The sequence below is a fragment of the Lipotes vexillifer genome, unplaced genomic scaffold (assembly GCF_000442215.2).
Source record: "Lipotes vexillifer unplaced genomic scaffold, Lipotes_vexillifer_v1.1 scaffold2094, whole genome shotgun sequence".
Classification (NCBI taxonomy): domain Eukaryota; kingdom Metazoa; phylum Chordata; class Mammalia; order Artiodactyla; family Lipotidae; genus Lipotes; species Lipotes vexillifer.
Window position 1 is genome coordinate 635,920 of NW_006790887.1, and position 24,123 is coordinate 660,042.

At 53.1% G+C, this 24,123-nt stretch overlaps 1 protein-coding gene across 1 annotated transcript in view; it reads right to left on the reverse strand.

Annotated features, from left to right (window-relative positions):
- The window catches only part of PTPRN2 (protein tyrosine phosphatase receptor type N2), a 535,117-nt gene that overhangs the window by 77,287 nt on the left and 433,707 nt on the right, over positions 1-24,123 (reverse strand). Inside the window, exon 14 of the mRNA XM_007463991.1 lies at positions 15,294-15,488. Coding sequence (XP_007464053.1) covers positions 15,294-15,488 — 195 coding nt within the window. The remainder of the gene's footprint in view (positions 1-15,293; positions 15,489-24,123) is intronic.

Sequence of the window (24,123 nt, forward strand, 5' to 3'; positions counted from 1 at the left end):
AAAAAAAAAAAAAAAAAAAAAAAAAAAAAAAAAAACCCTCGCAATTGATAATGCGGTGATTTTAAATATCAGCCTGCCAGGCTGCGGCTTCCATTAACACAAGAGTCTAAAGAAAAATTAGCTCAAGTTTGTGATATTTCTACTAATTTCTGCCTTTTAGCACTTTAAGATGTCTATCCATGGCATTTTAAACGCCTGAAATAGCTGTTTATCAAACAAAAAATTACTATTAAGTTGTCTTATTCCTACCAACGCTATACTCATCTTCATAGATAAATGGAAAACACTGGAAAAGTGAGAAGAAACTGCAAGAAAGATGAAGAGATAAACCCCAATCATTCTGAATGGATTAAACTCTCCTAAATCATTTCTCACCCATTGTAAACCTCTGTGTTTAACAATAATTAAGTCCTCTCTTCTTTGGATAATCAAAGTTTGTCCATAGATGGTTTAGTGCAGAAGCCAATGTTAACCTTTACAAAGAAAAGTTAATGTTTCTGAGACTTTGATGTGGAAATCAGAATAGTTTAACTAGAAAAGTAAACTGTCGGGCTAAAGCTACGTTTCTGTTTACTTTTTATAAATTACTCAGACAGTATGTAAAAATGCATTTGCAAATCTTAGTTTTACAACACATTTTTATTAATATAGGTTAATAAAAAGTCTTTATTCAATGAGAAAATAAAGAATTTGATTCCAACCTCAATCATGTCTTTTTGACATATGAAAAATACTTTCAGCCATGAGTTATTCAGAAATTCCATTAATGTTCAAAATGCAGTTGGAAACCAAACTTAGATTCCAGAGTTGATAGGAAATAAGAGGAAAAAAGAATCACGATAATGCAGTTTTAAGATAACCAACCCTCAAAGATCTTCTAATACAGAAACAAACTGTAGGAGACTAAAGAATCTCCAAATCGACCTCCATGCTACCTCTAGCGTGTGGGGGAGGGGTGGTACCTGATGGGTAACCACCCCAGACAAGAAGTTGAGTGATGAAGAAATCATTTACGTTTTCACTGTCGTTCAGTGAAACATTGGGCAGTGTTTCCTTAAGATCTTCTTGAAAAGCAGTTTTGAATAATGTTTCTGTATGTGTGTACCAGCGGATCCATGTGTTTAAAGGGCCATCCACCCATGCCTCCCCAACCAGATGGTCACCTACAAAATTCAGGCGGCCAATTCCAAGTCACAATTGTAAGAGCAGATTCTCTCTAAGAGCCAACACCTTCACTATCACCCAACTGACATGAAAAAGCCCAGAGGAGACAATTTTCACGCGAAAGATGACGACAGCGGTTTAACAGGGAAACCTTTCAGGAAGAGGAAGGAGGAGGGATGGTTGCCTAGCAACACACAGACAGCATCTCTCTGCACCACAAAGCAGTAGGTCTTTTCTTAGCAGCAGCCTTTTCTGTTCTGTACCGATGATGTACTCATTATGATTTTCTGATGAAGTTTTGAGGAAGAACAAAGAATTCCAGCGAGTGCAGTAAAGGTTACCTAGGACAGCAACACAGGCACGAATTTTCTCTTCCATATGCATATGGGAAATTCTGGATTCTACAGCACATTATTGGAAAATATTTGCAGATGTTCTAAAAGTGCCCTTTGGAAGTAGAATGTTTGGTTTTTAATTTCCTAAAACCAACAGGCTACATGCTCGTGATCAATAATACGAGAATGGGGGAATAGAAATGGCAACAAAACAGGAAAAGCTCACACAGGACACATGAATTTATCTTCTCTTCACCAACCAAAACTGTTAAAAGGGAATGAAGCCTAGATGCCCATCTCCTCTCTTTTCCCAGACCTTCCAACCAGCAGTGAAACAGCTAAAATACAGTGAAGAAAAAGGAAAATGAAGACTCAATAGTCAACAGCCACAGCAGCCAGGAGCTGGCTGACGAGTGTCCTTTGTGCAACTGCTTTGAAATGGGGAGTTCAAAGTAGACGAGAGAAGACTTGATCTATCAAAAATCATTTTCACTTTTTAGGGTAAAAAGTTAAGAGATAAGACCATCAAATGTATTTTTCATCTCTCCCCAGTTCAGCTGCCAATCACACTGAGTGCTGCCCAAGTTACACGCCCACGAGTTCTCCAGGTTTGATGGGTGAAGCGGGAGGATTAGCAGATGTCACCCATCTTGCTCTTCCGTTCCAGCTACAGAACTGGTACCCACCCCTCCTGACAGCTGCCTTGAGCATCACTGCAGAACACGCACCACTGGAATTTCTCCATGGCTACCAGCCCCTAGCATTTGGGCTCCACCCACCTGCCCACCTGCCCGCTGACCAAGGTGCCTGTCAGTGCACATCCACAGCCAGCTTATGATGCACACACAGGTGTGCAGGCACCTCCTGAAGCAAGGTGACCCCTTTGCCCACGTACAAAAGGGAAGTGTGGGAACCGGCCTGAACGAGGTGGCTGATCACTCTCTTTGATCACAGGGACCCACCTTGAGGTGTCTTTCTTTCTTTATTATGCAGAACATGAAGTTGGGTCTTAGATATGACTGTCAAGGGGACATGAAATTAACTGGTAGCAGCATCTGCACTGTGTTTAACCTGCGATGAGTCTCACGTTCCCGGAGACAAGAACGGGGTAAACTGAAGGGCCTCCTCTATAAGATGTCTAGAGACGCTGTGTAAATGGCATGGTCTGCCTTTCACAAAATTAAGGGAAATCCCCAGGAATCTACATGAAGAGTGAGGGAGGGGTAGGGCCAAACGATTTCCTGTACCTCAGCCCTGGCGGGGTTTTCACAATATAAGGAAACCACAAGGGAAAATGTAGTGAGCAGGGCTAGTATCCCTGGGCAATGTGTTTATCACCAAAAACTAGGAGTGGAAGGAAGATAGAAAGCTGTCAGAGAGGCCTTCTGACAGCGAAAGAGGCCTCTCCTTTGAAACAGAATGGTAGCGGAGGTTAGCCTACAAAGAGGAATCTCAGGAGTTAATACCCCGACCTCACTTTTTTCCCATTGGCTGAACCCATTAGGAGGCAAAGGACAAGAAACTGAGTAGATGGAGTTGCCATTAGTCATTCCAGGTACAGAGCAGGCTGGAGAGAAGGGTGGAAGTGGGAAGGCAAATGAAAAGAGGTCCTGCACAACATCCAAAATAATTATCAAACCTCAGCGACCAGTCATTGTACATATTAGTGTCAGTTGCTTGAAGATATAAAAAATGACATACATTTGCTATGGAAACAGCAGTGCTTTTAAATTAATTTGTATTTCATTAATGAGAAAGCATTTATAATAAAAAAGTTACAATATACATAAACATATAAATATATATTTTTGAAGAGATAGATTCTTGGACACCCTGGCACAAATTAGCTCCATGAGGGTCAGAGCCCTTAAAGCAGGAACCACTGCTCTGTTGTTCAGAGGCTGCTTGGCCCTAATGATTTCATGGTAACTAGCATTAGTTTTGTGCTGGCCGCTATGCTAATTGTTTAGGATATTTATCTCATTTAATCCTTGCAAAAACATTTGAGGCAGAGAAAAATTGAAGCTTAAAAATATTAAATGACTTTCTCATGTGCATTCAAGTAGTAAACGTTGGCTTCAAAATCACATTTGTTAATTCCAGAGGCCTCAGACTTCAAGACTAATAAATACTGTCTGAAAAATCTAAATAGATTTATTGATTCAACAGACTTGTTATATACCTGAAAAATCCAGAGGGAATATAATATAATGTAATAAGAATGTAGTGACTTATATGCATGCTTTTCAAAGGGCTCTGACCAAAGGATACATCTAGGCAGGAAAAAAAAAAAAAGAAATTACTTAACTATTTATTTTAGATGATAAGTTTAATGTGAGCCGTTGTCTTTGATACTAAGAGTCTACAAAAACACTTCTAATGAAAACTTACATATAAGGCACTGCAGTTACCCAGTAATTTAATAATAGTTGTAATATAACATCTTGTTCTATTCATTTAAGTGTCACAACTTGCTATAAAGTGATTCACCCTCATTTTGTGATTCAATTCTCTTACCTCTCAAGCTACAGTCAATGATGAGATTGAATTTACAGATGGTTATTGGATGTGAGATATTTCCCCATAGTTAATCTACTAGTTCAGTTTGTGACTTTCTACACATCCACAGACCTCTGCACAAATAGTGGATTTTGTATTGTTTGAAGATACCTTAACAGAGTGGGAATTCAGCTCTTGATACACACTATTCTTTTTTTATTCTCATTTGACATACTTATTTTAAGTATCTAAGTTAACTGTTAGTTTTAGAAAGAAACAATGTGTTTCTTCAAATTATTCATTAGGCATTCATTGTATTTGTTGATTCTTTGTTAATTTAAAGTTAATTTTGATGACATCATAACTGCTTGCCTAAATAGTCAACTTGTATTTAAAAATATACATTAAGGGGAGACCTTCAAGATGGCTGAGGAGTAAGAGGTGGAGATCACTTTTCTTCCCACAAATACATCAGAAATACATCTACATGTGGAACAAATCCTACAGAACACTTACTGAATGCTGGCAGAAGACCTCAGACTTCCCAAAAGGGAAGAAACTGCCCATGTACCTGTGTAGGGCAAAAGAAAAAACAGAGACAAAAGAATAAGGATGAGACCTGCACCTCTAGGAGGGAGCTTTGAAGGAGGAAAAGTTTCCACATACTAGGAATCACTGGCGGAGAGGGTGTTGGGTGGAAGGGAAGCTTTGGAGCCATGGAGGAGACTGCAGCAACAGGAGTACAGAGGGCAAAGCGGAGAGATTCCAGCACATAGGATCGGTGCTGACCAGCACTCACCAGCCTGAGGGGCTTGTCTGCTCACCTGCCAGGGCAGGGGGGGGGGGGGGGGGGGGGGTCTGGGCTTCCCCTGTCCACGTGGGGCCTTAGGGAAATCTGGCATGCAGGGGTCAGGGGGCTGGATGTGAGACCACACACGATCCAGGACCCTCAGAAGACCACGCCGTCAGTGAAAACATTTGTTCAGGCCGCAAGAAAGCTTACCTGTCTCCACGTGGATTCAAGATGGGAAGACTTTTGGACCCTGGGCCTCACCTGGGATTGAGGGTCAAATTTACAATATATACATAATCTGGGAATCTCTGAGTGGGGAATTGATGTAAAGATGGTCCTGGTTTCATGTTAGCCTGGAGTGGCTAGAATATCAATCTCAAAACCTCTCTTTTGAGGTTAACACAAAGTTCCGAGAGATAGAGCGCCACTCGTGAGGAGCTTATAATCTGAAACTACAGGACCCACCAGACGGCAAACATACCCAAGAGCAGCTTTCGATTCATAGGAACTTAGAAAATAGAAGTCTTAGATGGAAACAACCAAATGCTACATTTCTAAGAACTGAAGATATTAAAGGAGGATTGACAAGATAAGACAAGAACAACACAGCAGACATTTAAAAAAGAGTAGTAACAGAACAGCTGCAAATGACAAATGTACTCCTGGAGGTTACAGACACAGTGGATGGATTACACAGGAGACTAGACTCTACTGAACAGAAACAGGCATAGTAGATGACAGGTGTGTGTGAGGAAATTCCCTGGAATGCAGGGCAGAGGGATAGAGAGAGAAAATACGGAAGGCAGAGCAAGAACGCCCAGCATTCTCTACTAGAGGAGAGAACTGAGAGAATGGAAGGCAGTCAAATTTAAACTGTAAACGGTTTGTCATTTTCTAGAACTGATGGAAGATAGCAATTCTGTGATTCAGGAATCGTAGTAAGTCCTGAGCCAAAAACAAAACGAACTGAAAAACAACCCCTCCCCGCCCGCAAAAAACCCATACATAATAAAATAGGTCCACACCAAGACAAGGCACAGAGAAGTTCCAGAACAACAGAGGTGTAGAATTCAGGAAGAAAGGAAGATGACCCATGAAGGAACAGCCCCCTGGACCAGCAACGAACAGCCTTTTCAACAGCTACGGCGTCAAAGGCAAGAAAATAGGATTTTTAAAGTAATGAGAGAAAATTAACTAGAATTTGATCCTTGTCTAATCTATCATGCAAGTGTGAGGATGAATTAAAGACATTTTCAGACAAAGACAGGGAGACTTTCCTATTAAAAGACTGAAAGGAGGATATAGTTTTGGAAAAGAGGAGACTTTAATCAAAACAAAGAATAGGGCTTCCCGGGTGGCGCAGTGGTTGGCAGTCCGCCTGCCGATGCAGGGGACGCGGGTTCGTGCCCCGGTCCGGGAAGATCCCACGTGCCGTGGAGCGGCTGGGCCCCGTGAGCCATGGCCGCTGAGCCTGCGCGTCCAGAGCCTGTGCTCTGCAGCGGGAGAGGCCACAGCAGTGAGAGGCCCGCGTAGCGCAAAAAACAAAAAACAAACAAACAAACAAACAAAGAACTGAGAAGTAAGGCGTGATGGTGATGGAAAAAAATAAGTCAATCTGAACAAGTGCTGACTATGAAAATCAGTAATAAAAATGGTTAATTTAAGGGTATAAATGTTAAGGTGAAACTAAAATACCGGGCAATGACAATACGTGTGTCAGAGGGAGATGCCGGGTTCAGAGTCAGAGATTCTGAGTTTACTTGGGAGCAGGGCAGAGCTATGCTCGGCAAAATGATCAGGACAGTTATTAAATTATAACTGCTGAGCCAGTAGAGGGGAAAGAGGGGATAAGGCCAACGCTGTCACCCCAGCAGTGGTTAGGAAACGAGGCCACAGGCACACCGTGACACTGGCACCTCACCTCCAGCATCTCTAGTTCTGAGGACGTCTGGACAGCACTGCAGATCCTGAGCGACTCTCTTTCCCCAGCAACCGTACGATCACGTGGGCTTTGTAAGCCGTCATGCTTTATGGGTGGGGAAGCCCGAGGGGACGGTTTTGAGCCACCCCAGGTGTCACCCTGGGGAGCAGCCTGTGGATCTGGGACCACCTTTCATCAGAGCGTCTCTGGGTCCCTCCCCTCTGACTCCGGAAGAGAAAACATCAGAGGACAGTGGTCGCGACCCACTCAGTTCCTGCTTGTCTGTCACCAACGCCCTCACCCTCTGGCAGACGCACTCAAGTAAGTGAACAAACGAATAACCAGGTGTGTCACTTTTCTCGTTCAAGAAGCCGCAGTGGCCACACACGGATGGAACACAGCCCTTCACGCTGGCGCTCCAGCCACCCAACGTCTGGCCCAGGGTCGCAGCCACTCGAGGCTGCGTGCATGTCCTGTTTCTCCCACGGACTCTCACCCTGTGAGCGGAATCAGGGTTCCTGGAGGAGCCGTGACCTTTCCTGCGGTCTCCTGCCCGCCCCAGGACAGCTGCTCCTCCCCGACCAGGCCCCCCAGGACGGAGACGTCTCCCAGCAAAGGAATGTGATTGGCACTTGGCTGTGTCTAGTGTATTCTAGCCATGCCCCCCTCCTCATTTCAAGTAGATTGAAAACTTCTCGGGGGTAACACACCAACCATCGACTTCACTCAGGCACTCAGGAAACTTCTGCTGAAAACCCCCTACGTCCAAGAGCTGTGCCAGATGCCAAGCATAGAAAGGTGAGCAGAAGTGGTCCACTGATGAATTCTTGGCGAAACCCTACGGTTTAGTGCAATTTCAAAAGCTGCATATTATATACTATTAATTTTACACACGAGTCTGTGCAGGAACAATCACATCATCTGCCCTGGGTCTGCACTGATCCTGCCGTGTCACTCAGTTCCCAAGAGGAACCCGATGGGCTGGAAGAACGCAGCCTCTTTTCTGGGCGTCCCATCAGGTTTATCTGAGGGGGGTCCCAGTAGGCCACCAGGCACTCAGGAAACATTTCTTGTTCATATGTATGAACGGACACTTTCCAAGTGCTATTTGGACACCAGTCTCAATTTTTTCCCCTCAGAAACATTAACTCACAGACTTGCTACCAAATCTAGTGTTTGATTATTCCATCTAATTCAACAAATACCAACCGGATGCTTGATCCTACTCTATCTTACCCTATCTTCTCACCAGCAGAAGGTCTAACATGCAAGGAAACCGTTCTAGCATCATTCTAGCACTTTAAACGATAAATCAGATTTTTAAAAATAACATGCCAAGTTACATCCCTCACCAAAAATATAATAAAGTAGTTCCGCACCCCCCAAGACTGGGCAGTGGAAAGGGTACTCGCTGCCTTGTATCAACACCAAACTGTCGAGAGTCACTGACGTGGCAGATGCCAGAGGAGCCCTGGTGCCGAGGGGCCGAGTGTGGACAGCAGACACAATCACAGCCCCTCAACCCAGGCTGCACCCCAGCGGCCAGGGCCCTCGGGAGGGGCTGCAGGCCAGCTCTCTGAGTCCACGGCTGACTCTCACGTGTGGACTAATAAATGGGCACGGAAGACAGACAAGAGTGGACTAGTTTCATTCCGACACCACGTTAGTAAACTCGCGTTGGCATCCGTGGTTGGTGCCATGTAACACGGAGAACTCCTACCCCCGGGGTAGGCGTCCCCGCGGGACACTTCAAAAACCATCCTTGGAAGGAACAATAAATGGCTCCCCAAATTATGAAATGTAAACTAAACTACTTTGAAATAGCATTTCCACTCACCAGTGGAAGATCAAAGCTGGCCAGTACCCGAGTCTCAGGAGGGTCTGGGGATACAGTGCCATTTTCTGCATAGTTGGTGGGAGCATCAGTTAGTCAAACGTTCTAGCGGGAAACTTGGCAATGCCTCTCCAAATAAACAACAAGACCTAGGTTCTTCCAGAAATCCAAGCTACAGTTATTTTTACACATGCTGTGATGCTGCAGTGGCCAAGTTTAAAAATTGCCTACGTGACCTTTACTAGCATATGATAAATAAGTTACTGCACGTTGAACAACAGAATAATATAGACCGTTAAGATGAGCAGAGTCACACACACTCACGTGGAGCTGTCTCCTAGACACAGCGTCATGTGAGGGACAGTGTGAGGTTCCCGGTGACAGTGTTGCCTGTGGGGGAGGGCTGGGATCCCAGAAGTCGTCACATGGACGGAGGACAAGCTCTCCACCGCCTACCTTCCCACCAGCTGTGCAAGTCGTTATTAAAATGTTTCCATGAACACAAACACAAAACACAGTCCTCGAACCTGGGTGGCTGGGACTCAAACGACAGGAAAATGCTGAGAGAATGGTAAATGTAGGTCACTGTAAACTTGGTTTAAGAAGATGCAGGATTTAGAGCTAGATGCTGCTCTCGATTTGGGAATTGCTGGATGACTACCCTCCTGTGACGATGAAGATGGGCGGCCACCCGAGAACTCCGAGGAGGCAGAGGAAGGGTCCCAAGGGCTGATTGAACGCCTACTGTGTGCCAGACACACGCTGGGCACCACACACACACACACACACACACACACACACGACTGTCCTGTCTGAGTAGCTGGGTCCTCCTGGAACCTGGGGGGCCGTCAGCAGGCTGAAGTGGGTGCCGACCGGTTCTGGCCCCCAAGCTCACCTCGAGGGCAGGTGTTTCCGGGTCGCAGAGGTAGTGCCCAGGGTGAGAAAATGCACAGACACAGGGGGCTCTAGAAAAGCCCCAAGCCGCTCCGACGTAGGAACTCTGGGTTAGGGCCTGGGTTAGGGCCTGCCGAGGTCGCCGTCGGGGGTCAGATCAATTCTACGGGAATGGGACTCGGGTTCACCGCATTACCCTGGCAGCAGCCCACCCGAGCGGGCGCACCTTCCTCTGGCCTTGACTCCATCACCTGCTGTCCCGTCTCCCTGCTCTGGACAGTCAATGCAGCCCTGGACCTCTGACCACATACCCTGTGTGGCTGGCCTGTAGGGCTTTCCGTGGCCATCCCCAAAGTTCTGGGAGGGCTGGCGGCCGAGGGCATAGCGTTTGATGCATTTGAGCCATTTTACTCCCAGGACGGCTTCTGTCTCAGTCTCAGGCAGGGTTCACATGGCAGGAAACAGCTTCCATGCAAGTTCGTGCTCCTCCAAGCGCAGACCACGGAGAGCAGCACCGCAGGCGGGAGCCACGGCCTCAGAGTTCCGGGTGCCTGGACGCGGATCCTACGGCGGCAGGCAGACCCCAGCTCAGCTGGACCTGACACCCTCGAGCAGGCACACGGCCGGAGGAAGCCCGGCCACCGTGTCAACTTCTCCGTGGCCCCGTCACCCTCACCATGAGGACAGCGGCCAGCTGAGCCTCAGACACACATTCGGGTCACAGAGAGCAGGACCAGGGCGTGCGGCAAGGACCCTGGGCGATACTCTTAGGCATATAGGTGCTGAATTTAAAGACGAAGAAAACGGGGTCGGCCCCCCCCCCCCCGAAACAGACCCTCGGCCTCTGGGAAGACATGTCGCTTCCTGGTTAAGCATTTAACTTACTATACCCATGGGTATAAAAGTACCAGCTAAGGAGGCTGATGCCAGATAAAATGAGAGTGGTCACTCAGTGCAAATGTCCAACGATCAAGGAGCGCAGGAGGCGGACACCGTGGAGAGGCCACGAGCCCTGCGGGTTGGGCTGTGAGGTCGGAGGTAGCCTGTCTCCTTCGTGGACACAGCATCCTTCACCCGTCGCAGGTCCAGAGCAGCTGTCTGTCACCAAACCCTTCTGCTTCCGTAAGTTTCCTCCCTTCTGTGGCGATGGGGAGGCTTGGTCACATTTTGGAATGTGGTAACTTCCCATTTTTCAGGTGTTTACATCACTGCTCTTGGTTTTCTTGTCTTCATCTGTGAAATGGGCTGAAACCAGTTCCTACTTCATGGTTTCTTAGGACAGCGCTGTTACATAAACGCTCAGTGACGCTCATTCCTGTTGTATCGTACTTTGCAAGAATAAAGGGGATGCAAAGATCCAGTCCATACCCTCACCTTCAACTTGGATGAAGGCGTGGTCCCTCCGTCTACACAGCTGCGTGCCGTGCGCTGCCTCTGTGACCAGCGGCTGGCTTCCGAGGAACCAGGACGGACACCTGCCCTTGCCACCACCCACAAAGTTGCCATGCTGACACGCCAGCCTCTGAAAACAAACGTGCTCTAGAAACAGGTCTTTTTGAAGGATAAGTTCAAACGTGATCCTTTACCTTTCAAAAGGATGGACGGCAGTTCTTATGAAGCTGAGTCCCACAACTCAGCTTATGTAAAACACAACGATGTGGATAATAGTTCCATTGAGTCACTGGAACGAGGCCGCCTATTTCCAGAGCTCTGCTCTGAGCCTGGTCAGACCTGGCCACGTTGCCTTGGAAAACGTGTCTTCAGAAGCGGACCAGGTTCACAGCTGAGGGTGTTTCCCTTCCCGTCGCCCTCCTCTCCTGGTGACGTCGTTCCTTCTGCAAACGTCCGGGGGCTCCTACCTCGCCCCAGGCCTGGGTGCCGCGTGGCTCGGGGAGCCTGTCAGGCACAGCCTCCCGGGCACCCCCTTCCTGGGCTTGCAAATCCCCCCAAAGCACCCTCACCGTGTGTCCAGGGCTGCAGTTTCCAGGGCATGTGACATTTTCCCTGTGGAGGCCCCTTTCCCCTTAGTGCCATCAAAGGAGAATTGGTTCCATTTTTTTGCCGTGATCCTTTCAGCCTTAATCATTACATCATTACTGTACATTCCACAGGTGCAGCATCTCATACTCTGTCTCGTTTAACCCTCACAGGGACCTCGCAGGAGGCGCTATTACTAAGCCCGTCTTGGGGATGAGAAAACGGAGGTCGAAGGATTTGTCAGGGACGTGGGACCAGGAAACAGCTGAGCTTCCTATAGCTTCGCCCTGGTTTCTGGGGCCGCAGTGTCCGTGCTGCCAGCAGGATGCTCCCATCTCCAGATCGACCCCTTGGGCCCTGGCAGCTCGGAGGCCGTGCTGGTCTCGGCAGGAGGACGTGGCTCCTGGGAGGAGGGGCTCTCGATGGCTGGCCCTGCCCCTTCCCATGTGTCCACTGGGCAGCTGCCAGGACCTCCCCCTCCCCACTTCCCGGCACCGGCCGACACTCGTGTGCCTGAGACCTCAGTGCCTCTAGGCCTCAGTCAACACCTGCTTCCCTGGCCCCTTCCTCTGTGTCTCGTCCACCTGCTGGGATCCCTGGCTCAGCGGTAATTAGGTCCCTCCCTGCAGTTCAGCTGCGCTCGGCCTCCTCCGCCGTGAAGACCGCCCGGAGCAGCTGGGCTGGCGGCAGTGGCTTTGGCATCTGCACAGTGGCCTGTGACCTCCCGCCAGCCGGAGACCTTCGTTCTTCCACGGAAAGCCCTGCCTCCTTTTTCCAGGGGAGGGCGAATTCTGCTCACCCCTAGGAGAAGCGTCTGTTCCGAGAGTTCTGTACCACGGCTCCCAGCGTGAAGCCACAGCAGGTACACCAACATCACACTGCAGTGGGTGGAGCGACAGCGAGAGGGGGAAGGCGCTCGGGGCTGAGGGCGCCTCCCAGGCCAGCCCTCCGACAGTCCTCCAGCGATAGGTCAGTATTTGGCTTCTCGGCTTCCTGTACCGCTCGTTCCTTCCAAGGCACCTCCGTCCTCTGCCAAGGAGAACGTTCCAGTTCCGCACACTGGCCTCCTGAGCTACTCCTCGCTTCCACCCAGTCGTCCAAACGTGAGTAGCTTGGCGGTTGGTTCCACCACGCCTTTAACTTGAAATGTCACATCTGTGTCATGTTCACGAGAGCAGCTAAGCATCAGGGACGGCGGGTTCCTGGGACTTGCCTGGACTTCGCATAACTTACCTCGGAGCCTCTGAAACCTCAGCGCGTGCTCCAGGGAGATGACCGTGGCGGCTGTCTGATGACCGGGACGGTCCTGATGGAGGGCCGGATGGCTGAGCACCACACGCCAGTCTCCCTGTGGCCTTAATGAGTCGGGAGGTCGGGGTTTCTGTGTGTCCTGAGGTCCGGCACAGGTGGCTTCGCTGCAGCCCTTGTAGATGGGAAGCCAGCATCCACGTGCCAGTGACAAGACAGGCCCTGCGAACGTGGCTCTGGTCTGGTTGAATGTGTCCCATGGCCTTTCCCGTGAGAAAGGGCAGCAGTTTCGGAGCCTAAAATAAGAGCCATTTTACTTGCTTTCGTGGATGAGAAGGTGTAAAAATGCCAAGTGGGGCTCCCTTCTGCCACGTCTCCACACCTCAGGGTCCCATACGGGGGGCCGAAGACCACGGTGGGGCCGAGAAAACCCCTCTGTAAGTGGGTGAGAGGGCAGAAAACAGGACTGGGGCGTGAGGGCCAGACGCTGGGGTGTGCACGGTGGGGTCCCCGTGGCTGAGCTGGACCCTCTCCCCGGTGCCCAGCACCTGCTCCCCACTCAGAGTCGGGAGGAGTAGCCAGTGACCCCAATTCAAATGAAGCGTCGGTCGGTTAACAAGAAGAAGCCTTGAGTCCAGGGGGCGGCCAAGCGCCCGCAGGTTTCTGGGTTGGTCGGCGGTGGATGTGGGTTTGGAAACTGTGTCGCCGCCATCGCCCGGGGGACGCCTCGCTTTAGGCTCGGCCGCGGGGTGGCCTGCAGACGGCGGGTCAGCTGTGTAGTGCAGGGACTTCAGCTGAGAGGCCGCCACCAGGCTCCCTGTCATATCTGCCATCACACACGGGTACCGCAAAACACAGTTTACTACGAAAACTACAATGTGCTCACGTCCCATTTGGAGGTGAGATACCATCAAGCTGTAGCTCAGTTGTCTTGAAATATGAAGATACCAGAATATGATAAAGGCTCTCGAAATGCATCTCCCCTCCACCAACTCGTCAGATAAACGCACCTGGCTGATGTGTTGGCCCCCAAACCGAATCTCATTAGAAATCTGAATGAGATTGGTGGAGTTTCCTTTTCTAAAAGGGACGCACGTTGAAACGTTCTCTAAAAAGTCAGCTCTAAACTAATATAACTGTTATTTGTCCAGAGAAGAGGTTCCTTCCGAGTTCCTGGCTGTGGGCGCACAGCAGGACGGCAGCACACGTCTGCAACTTCAGCGATGCGCCGTCTCCTCCGGAAACTGCGAACCCTGGGACTCAGGCCCCAGCCGCACGCGACCACAGTGGAGCCTTGGGAGCGCCGCGTGCTCCCAGCCTGGGCCCTCCGTCCACGTCCGCGTGGGGAGGAGGCAGAGGGAGGCGTCAGCTCAGCCGCACTGATCAGCCGAGCTGAACCTCTCAACTTCGGCTTCCCTCGTCTGTTATCTCTGCTCTGAGGTGCCCCTCAGTCCTGTGCCTCCTGCCCCCGGATCGGACATCCCGGGAGTGGGCGCCTCCACCCCACAACGTCCTGGGGGCATCCCCAGACCCACCTCCAGGCTCCACACTGCGGCTCTTCAGTGCAAACGTGGTTTCCCAGCTGCTCTGGGGTGACTGTCTGTGTCCTCCCACATTCTCGTGTGGAATCCTAACCCCCAAGGTGGTGGTGTCACGAGGTAGGGCCCTCATGACGGGGTCAGTGCCCTAATGAGACGCCACAGAGCTCCCTGCCCCTCCCACACGTGAGGACATGGCGAGAAGCTGCCGTCTGTGAGCCAGGACTCGGGCTCCCACCAGACCCCAGACCCGCTGGGCCTCCATCTTAGCCTTCCAGCCTCCAGACAGAGAGTTAATTAAGTGTCTGTTCAAGCCGCCAGAAGGGACCAAGACACTGGCCTTCCCGGTCTCTTCCCCTTCCTGGGAAGTTAGCTGTGCAGTGGAAGCTCTCCCCTGATCCACGAGAGCCCCGATGCTCCGGGGCTTAGTGACTCAGGCTCTGCCCTTCGTCACCCGAAGCCCCATCCCCAGTAGGAGAGACTATAGCCAGTGTGACGGTCACTGGATGGGGAGAGAGAGGCCTGTGGCCTGGAGACCTGGGAGGGCGGCGTCCACGCAGCCATCAGCACTCGTCCACACAGCAAGAAGCGCTGAGTTGTGAACAAACCCTCTTAATAAAACTTGGACAGTAATCACGCAACAAGCACCACGTGCTCCAGGACGTGGAGCACCACGTGCTCCAGGGGGTGGGTTCATCCTGGGGAGAGGGCTCCCTGCCAGGGAGGTTTCTGCAGCGGACAGGGCCTCTGAAGGGCATACGAAGCAGCCGACCCCTCCCACGTCACTTTTCACGAGAAGCAGCCTGTGAGCGACATGCGTTCACCCAAAGGCTGCTCAGTGAGCTGGGGGCTGCAGGGAGGACAGGGCTGCGTCTGGAGTCGGGCTGCAGAGGCAGCCCGCGGCCGGCGCTCACCCACGCGCATTTCCCGGTGCAGAGCTGGGACGATGGTCCCTCGGGGGGCCCTGGGCAGAGGGGCTGGACATGGGGTGCCCTCCTCCTGCCGCCTCGGGCCTCATGCTAGGGAGCTGGGTCCCCAAGCCTCTCGCGGGCACTCCCTCCCAACCCCGCGCGGAGGGCGCAGGCCTTACCAGGACCATATGGCCGGTGGAGATGTCCATGTTGGGCTGCACGGGCTCCTCCGACCAGGACGAGGTGCTGCCCCGCGCGGAGGGGCTGGGAATCGGCCCGTCACTGAACTGGGAGGACACGCTGCTGACGCGGGACGTGTGCGCGGTCTCCGGGCGCTCGGACGGGCGCGCGGCCATGCGCTGCCGGCACAGCTCCTGCAAGACAGCGGGCGCCGGTCAGAGCCTCCCTACCTGCGTCCCCAGGGCCAGGGCCGACGGGATCCACCCGTGACCACGCACAGATGTACACACGCCACACAGAGACACACACAGGTACACACACACCACACAGAGACACACACGGGCACATACGCAGTAGACACACACACCCCCGACACAGATATACACACAGATGTACACAGATACACACACACCACACAGATACACACAGATAGATACGCTATAGACACACACAGATATACACACATAGATACACACAGATACATACACGCCACACAGAGTCACACAGATAGATACGCTAGAGACACACGCAGATACATACACACATACACAGAGACACACATAGACACACACAGAGTTAAACAGATACACAGACACACACAGATACGCACACAGACACACACAGGTAGACACGCACAGATTCAGAAGGGGCCGCTGGGCCAACTCTGGCCTCCCTGGACCCTCAGAATGGCGTGTCATGTGCACTAACTCAGGCCCCTTCCTTATCAGAACGTGGGCCCAGGCGGGAGGGAATCCAGAGAAGCGCATACAACAGGGACAGTGCAGGGCGGATGGGGAACGCGGCCCCCTGGGCGGACACCAGACACGGGGCTCGGGCTGACGGACGAGCCCCCCCACCCGACGGAGCTCGGCTGGGTCAGTGCGGAGTCTTGGGCTGCCTTGTACAGGGATGCGTGACCAGCCTGGCCGGGGAGGCCCCTCCGTGCCTGTGGCCCTGCAGCCGCCAGACTCGGGTCTTGGCCGTCACGCAGCCCCCGGGAGACTCAGCCGGGCACCCTGCTCCCACCACTTCTGAGCGACCAAGCGCCCTGGGGGAGACTTCAACAGTCACGATTCGGTGACTCCCAGCCTCTGCCCAGTGAACACGTCACTGTCACCCGAGCCGTCAAACAAAACGACGTCAAGAAGTTTATAAGAGCATCTGAGCCCAGGAGTTGAAAACTTGTTCCGGGGAGAAGGGACTCGTTGGAGGTCTGAGGGTCCCACACGCCCCTTGCTCTTCACCTGGTGCCATCAGGGGCCCGCAGCCCGCTCGCCCAACCAGCGCCGCGCGCCACAGGCCTCTCAACTCCCACGGGCACGGCCTCGGCCACGGGGCTGGTCCCCGCTTCCTGTCCTCTCACGCGGCTGCCGCTTACTGGGCACTAAGGGTCGACGTGAGGCCGCTGAGAGCTCGCTCGCTCGCCCCGGGGACGCGGTGCCGGCTCCTCCCCAGGTCGGAGGACGGCTCAGGCGCTTTGAGGGGGGGCCGGCTGGATGTGAACCCCCAGCCGGCCCCCCAGGTGCTAGAGAACCTGGCGACGGGGATCAGTGTGGGCACCTGGAGGAGGCAGCGGAAGAGACGATCTAGAAGAAAAAAGGGCCAGCGGTGAGGGTGGGGTCTCCCTGCCCAGGGCTCAGGAATTTCACACGGCTTCTAAACAACAAATCTGTCTGAAATTCCACCCACGTTTCCTCAGAGTCTTAAAAACAAAAAGAAACCCAGACACACCGGGTGATTGTAATAAGGCAGATGATACTAGGACCCAAGTCCGTGTCTCACTGATTTCCCACTTACGCATGTGGAAAGTTACTTGATTCTGGGAGTGCCCACCAAAACATGTTTCTGCAGTAATTTCTGTGGTTTCCTTTAGTTCACCCAGAAGAACAGGCCCGATGAGCTTAGGCTAAGAGAGCTCAGAAAACGTCCTCCAAGAACCGGCTCCTTTGGGGAAGGAGACGTGAGATGCCTGAGATTCACCCTCTGAAAAGCAAAACATCAGAGCAGCTGGGTGTCTGCCCGTGGAGGTGCCAGGGACGAAGAGCGAAGGCCAAGCCTGCATCCCCGTCCCACTCCGGTCCCCGCGGAGGGTGGAGCGCCCTGGGCGGGGCCCTCGCGCCACCAGACCTTATGTGAACTTGGGTCAGGCGCTCAAGGCCCCCAAGCCTGAGTGCCGTCACTTAAAAGTGGAACGAACAGGACAGTACAGAAGATGAAAAGGGTTCACGTGTGTGAGGTGCCCGGTGCGGTGCCTGCCACGAGGTCCCACAGTCAATCAGTGCGACGATAGAGGTACTGGTGCAGTGAAGATAAGAATAATTCTTTAAACCAGAACAAATTCTCGACGGCTTGGCGAGTTCAAAGATATTTCTAAAGGAAGCAAGAATTTTAGAGGTGGAGGTGCCCACAGAGCATCCACTCAGGCCTCCTCATTTGGTAGACGATTAGGACTGATTTACAGGCTCGGTGAAGGCCTCACAGGTGCCTGGTGGCACCCGGGGACCGAACCTGTGACTCAGGCCCAACACTCTTCCTGCTGCTGCGGAGAGCAGATTCCCCTTGTGGGTCTTTGTTTTCTAAAAATAAAAGCTGCAGTAAAGATCCAAGAAAATTCGGTCACCCCCATTTCCAACAGCAAACAATGCTGAACATCGGGGCCTGGACTGGAGAGAGGAAGCCCGGAGGCTGGCAGCCCGGGTGATGGCGCTTTATGCACAGGGGAGGTTCCCGGGCTGCACAGGGACCCCGGGGGTGGGTCAGGCCTTCACCACGTGCTTCCATCTGCAAATAAAAAATGGGTGCACCTGCTGAGGTGGGACGCCTGACCTCGAACTGACCGCAGTCCCGTTTCTACCTCTGGACTACCTGAGAGGTGGTGAAGCCAGGGTCTCTGCAAGGGTCAGGCGGTGGTGGGGCCCCCGCGGTGGAAGCGCGGCCCCTGGGAGGCCTGGGGGGGGTCCCGTCCAGCACCGGTGGCTGGGTGGGAGGGGGTGTGACACACCTGGGGCACAGCAGCCCCCGTGCCCCAACCTCCCGTGAGCCACCAGCAGAGGTGTGTTCCGAGGGCCGTGAGGAGACATTAGGGGAGCCCCTGCCTCCAAAAAGCTGCCTGGGACACGCCCACCAGGCCACCCAGGCTGCGAGGCAGCTCCTCCTAGAACCTGGCCCAGGGCGCACCTGTTCCTCCAGAGGCTGCAATGAGAAGGTAACACATTTCACGTCGATTCTTTCTTAGCTTCCGGGAGACTCCCATCGGCTCACATCCTGGAGTCTTGGCGATGCCTGACCCTGAGTCCCGGCTGCGGCTGTTACTGGCTGTGTGACCTTGGGCAAACCACCGAACCTCTCTGGGCCTCAGAGAGGCACCAACCTGGCAGCTCTCGGCAGACGCGTCTGGGAGATTGTCAGCCCTCGTCGCTAACCTCCTCAGCAAACCACGCGTCCAACCGTGCTGGATGCCGGGCACGCCGGGCGGAAGCAACCAGGGCCCGAATTCCGGGGGCTCACAGGCCAGCGGTGCTGAGCGGTGACAAGAGGTAGGGAGGTGTCAGGACGGGAGCCCTGGTCAGCGTGGGGCTGTTGGCGGGGACCCGGCGGGACAAAAACAGCTCTGGAGGCTGGGATGTGGGCGGTTCGGGCCCGCGGGGCTGCAAGAGCTTCCCCGCGGGTGGGGCTGCAGGTCGGGGAGCAGGGGGACGGGACCGTCCCGTGTCACCCCTGGGGCGGCAGTGCTGGTGCCCCCGTCCCGCATCTTCGCTTTGCCCCCGTAAGTGCGCTTGGGTTTCCGGAATTAAGATGTTGGGAGCAAGCCGTGTGTGTGTGGCCCAAGGCCCACCTGCGCTGACGGGCTCTGGACACGTCGGAGGGAACCGTTCACCTGCGGTTGGCATCTCCCTGCACCGTGCCTGTGGCTGAGGCAGCGTGGCTCGCGGCTGTGGCTGAAGTTTTCCTGGTCCCTTCAGCCTGCAGCTCAGCTCGCCCACGGGGGTCTGCCTGCCGCACTCCGCGAGGCCGGGGTCCAAGCCACATCGTCCTGACCTGAGACACAGGTTGAACGACATCATCTGGCTCAGATTAGGCTGTTGCACGAGCGGCAGTTGGGGAGCCAGAGCAGGGCCAGAGCTGCCACTGGCTTCAGAACAACGGGGCTGGGGGAGCCAGGCCACACACACACGCCTGGACCGCAAGGTGGCAAGGTCCACCTCCACTGCTGCCCTTGAGCTTAACACGAGAAGGCCAGACCTATCTGTTTGTGACAGAAACAGGGATCACTCGAAAGTGGTTCAGTGTGAGCGCGAGTCTGGTGATCACGCCCCCCCAGGAGGAGACACACCGGTCCCGCTGCCTGAGGAAGGGGCTCGGGGGAATCTTCACTCATGGCTTGTTCCGCGTGGTCCCAGGCAGAGTCCCTCCGTGTCCCTGTGGCCGCCGCCTGACCCCGAGCCCTGAGCTCTCACGTCTGGACGCGCATCCTCCCCTACCACCTGCTATGTCACCCTCCTTGCGCTGTCACAGGACTCTCTAGGTGTCCCCAGAGAGGCAGGCAGCATGCAAAGAGATGCAGAAATCTCTGGGGGAGTCACGCATGGCCTTTAAATTAGTGGTTTACGTTGATTACAGCTTGTAAACTAATAACAGAAATTCTATATTTTGTCCATGCTCTGCACTATTGCTTTAAACTTTCCAAGGAAAAATGAACTTCTTTTTAGAACATTACTGCCTGACTTAGTGATGGTCTGGCCAGGACACTAACTGGATAGTCTGGAAATCCCTCAGGTTTATGGTTTTGTGGGCATGTTTCAGCCCATGGTCCGCAGATCTGAACCCCTCGGGAGGGCCGTCAGCCATGGGTTTACCAGGGAGCTCCTGCTTCCATGCCTCTCCCCCCCACCCCAGGCCTGACGGTGGCACGTGAGCTCTTTCTTCACTTAAAAGCACCATCTCTCCCTGAAAAGGCATCCGCAGTCCACACGGCAAGGCTGAAGGCACGACCCCACTGACCCCTGCGAGCCACGGGCTGGGCTGAAACATTCATTTTAAAAGTAATTTGAAGTTCCCATCACGCAGGGAACTGCTATCAGGTCAAAGCACTTCCCTGAGCTTACTGCCTGCATTTATTACCGATAAGGGCCACGCACGATAGGACAGGACACTCATGTCATCAAGTGACAAACACCACCATCAACCAGATCAACCTCCTGTAAGTAATGCCCCGTGAAGGCAGTTTAAAGTTCAGAGCTGTGATCATCCGTGGAGGGCATCTTATTTGAGCAAAGGTAACTGACAACGCCAAATGGACTACACAGCCTGCTCTGCAAGAAACCTGGAGACTTCTGTTTTGAACTTTTCCTGGTTTATGATCCTGGCAGCAAGCAGGAAGGGCAGAATCCACACCCGGAACACCAACTCCCCGGGTTAGGTCATGGAAACCCCAAAATGATACCAAGCCCATCGAGGTACTAATTAAGGTGCAAATTCAACTAAAATCATAATTCCCTTCGACTTTACAGATGCAGCGCGTCCTCAGCGTGGCCTCATCCTGAGCACAGAGGAGAGCTTGGCAAAGGGTCTTTACTTGGCTGGATAAAGGGGTGCGGCACCTTCCAGCCCCTCCACTGAAAAAAATCTTTTCAGGTGTTTAATATCCAGGCTAACTCGCCTTTAATTAAAAAATGGCTTTGTTTATGATCTAGGACGGCACTACCTTCGTAAAAATGATCCTGAGCATTTAGCTCGATGACCTCGCGTTGATAAACACAAGTACCGTCCTCGTGTAGCGAGTGATTCACATACCCAATGACCAAGAGGCAGACCTACACATGGGGTCAACCAGCCATCCATGGGTTCCCTTCAAACGGCCCTTTGCTCAGGGTGTCCCCCCGTCCAGCGCTGCAGACCACCAGCCGCCGAGCACAGAGCCGGACACCCTCTGGGCTGCACCCGCACACGTGGGGCGCCTCTCCCACCCGAGTGCTCACTCGGGCTGTGAGCCGGTGCCCTGGGTCCCAAACCACTCCCACCAGGAGTTTGGCCAAGTCTGTTTTCGCATCCAGTGCCTACACTTTAGCAGGAAAGAGAAAACCAATGTGTGTGTGAATGAAAAGAAAGTCGTTTTCCGACAGCAGAAGGGAAATCACTTATTTGGGGGCCGTGGTGCTTCGGTTTTCAGGACGTCTGTCTCTAAAGAGGGGCCTCGGGCCAGAGGTGACTCATCTCAGCGTGGCTGTGCCTTTTTAGCTTCTGGACCCTCGCAGGTGTGGAGAAAAATCACCGAGGAAAACAGATGCAAGTCATCCCAAGCTCCCGATGAGGACGCTCACACACTCATGGGCAGATGCTGCGATTCTGCTGTTGAGCCCACATTTGTACCACCAATGATGGCGGGGCCTCTACGCTTGGGAAGCAGGTGTTCTAGGGCCATCTGTGTCTTAGGAACAAGTCCCAGGGAGAAGATGAAATCCACCAGTGGGAGAGAACGCCGCCCAAGACAGACCCTGGTCCGCGCCACGCATCATGGGTCGAGGCAAGGACTCGGGCCCACGTCACCCGGGTCTGAATCCCGGCTCAGCCACTTAGGAGCTGCGTGACTTTGGACAAGTTGCCTGAGTGCCTCAGTTTCCTAATCTCTGGAGTGGGGATGGCAGATGGCTGCACAGGGCTGCTGGGAGGATTCCAAGAGCGAACATGTGAAGCAGTTAATGCAGCGCCGGGCGTGAGGCCAGCATGCAGCCCCCATCCACACCTTCCTTCTGCTGGACGCAGCCTCCCTGCCGAGCTTCCTTGTCTGCAGCCGGGTGCGGGAAGGGAGTCGGGACACCAGGTGAGGTCCTGCTCCCAGGGCACCAGAACTAAAAGACGCGGATCCACTCGGGCCGTCCCTCTGCTGGTCCATGGCACCAAGGGCCGTGTGGAACCCAGTTTGCCGACCGACCGCTGTCTTTAGCAAGAAGAATCTCTCCCCTCCCTTCCTGGGGAAAGCAGAGTTTAGAAGTTTCTAAGGAGAAAAGAACAGCATTTTCACAGTCCCCCTAAATTCAGATGCTCAGTCACAAAATAAACGGGTGAAGCCTGTGCCCCGCTATCTTAAAATATCCAAATGGCTCCTCGTTGGGTCAAAAAAGGTGAGACAGGAGCACAAACTCTCCATCAAGAAAATGTGAATCACCCATCTTGGTGCCGCTGGGGGTGTTTCCCGCAGGTCCAGCCAGCACAGCAGACACGCCAGCCCTGCCGGCCACCCCTGAGCGGGGGCAGGTCCGCAGAGCAGAGTCAGTGCAGGATCTGTTTAAGTCCGAGAGCTTCACGTTTTCAGAGGCAGTCCTTAGGGTACAAGGATGCAGGCTAAGAAAACAGGATCACACAGCACGTTCTGATGCGCCGTCATCATTTTCTGTAAAGCCGCCTGCTTCTCTGTTACCTACGGAGCCCAGGCCCTGGGATGTGTCTGCAGAGTCTCCAAGTGTCTTATGGTCCTTTGTAGCACAATTTGCAAAGTAGGTTGACTAGGACTCCGGCAGAAGAAATCCATCCATACACATAACAACAAATGTGTGAGACAAGCAAATGTCTCATCAAATGTCTCATCTCTCGAATCTTCATCTGATGGGGGAAATTGCAGAGAGTGGGACTCACTCTGAGAGAAAAGACTCGCCATCCCCAGATTCTGCCAAAGGATAGACAGGACTCCACAGGCTTGAGAAAAACCTCTCTCTTTGTACCTTTCAAGGAACAAAGCAGTGGACGGCCTGAGTGCGCGCACAAAGGCGGCCGGGTTTTTAGGGTTATTTGGGGAGCATAATTAGTGGTAACAGGGCAAAACCAAGGCAGGATGCACAAAGCCAGGGAGAAAGCGAAATGGGTTCATTAGGGGGTGTGTGCGGGGGGGGGGGCAGGCAATTACTCTCCAGATGGAGAAAACGCTCAAAAGGAGCGGCCTCCCTGGGAGGGGCCTGAGCCCAGCTCGCAGGGCACCAATAGCGGCCACAGAGCCGCTGTGACAGAGAGGAGTCACACAGACGCTCGGGGCGGTGACAGTAAATACAAGCACTGTGGTCAACGCCCCAAAAGGCAGGAGGCGAGCCCTGGGGAGTCCCCTCGGGGTGGGGGACAGGTGGTGTTTATGTTGTGCTCCTTTGTATTCTCTAAATTGAGGAGGCATTATTTTTGTAAAAAAAAAAAAACCCATACAAGGTATGTTTAAAATACAGCGAATTCTACACTGAATGTGATTAAACTTGAGTGAAATGTTTGTCTGGGGGAAAGCAGGGGCCAAAACATCTTGGATGGTCGGGGCCAGGAACGTCTCATCAAGAAACAGCACAGGAAGAAAAGCAAAGCCCTGTCTGATCAGCCAGCTCTCCCCCAACAGCTGTGAGCGCACCAAGTGTGACACGGAAGGAATGGCCTGGCCCTCGAGGCCGGCGGGGTGGCTGTGCGCACGGAACCGGGGACACGCGCAGCGGCTTAGGGGAGGGATTTTACATGAACGTTCTCACTGAGAGTAGTTCGCCTGCTCAGTGTTGGTCTGGGGAGTAAACACGGGAGCATATTCTGTGCCCTGGGATGGCTCTCCCCGGGGTCCTGGGGTGCCGGTGCCGCCTTCTAAGGGATTGGGGGCCACGGGAACACGGCCATTTCCGGGTAAGAAGCAGAGGACACGCCCCCGGAGGTCAGAGCCGCAACAGGTGCACTGGGCGGCCGTCCTTAGGCCGGCCCAGCCCAGATCCTGCTCCCAGGATGGGGCGCTCAGCACTCAGCCCGTCTCACCGTCACTGGCGTGTGTCACGAGGTCGCCACCACCCGTCCTGGGCCGCTCTTTACCACCTCCAC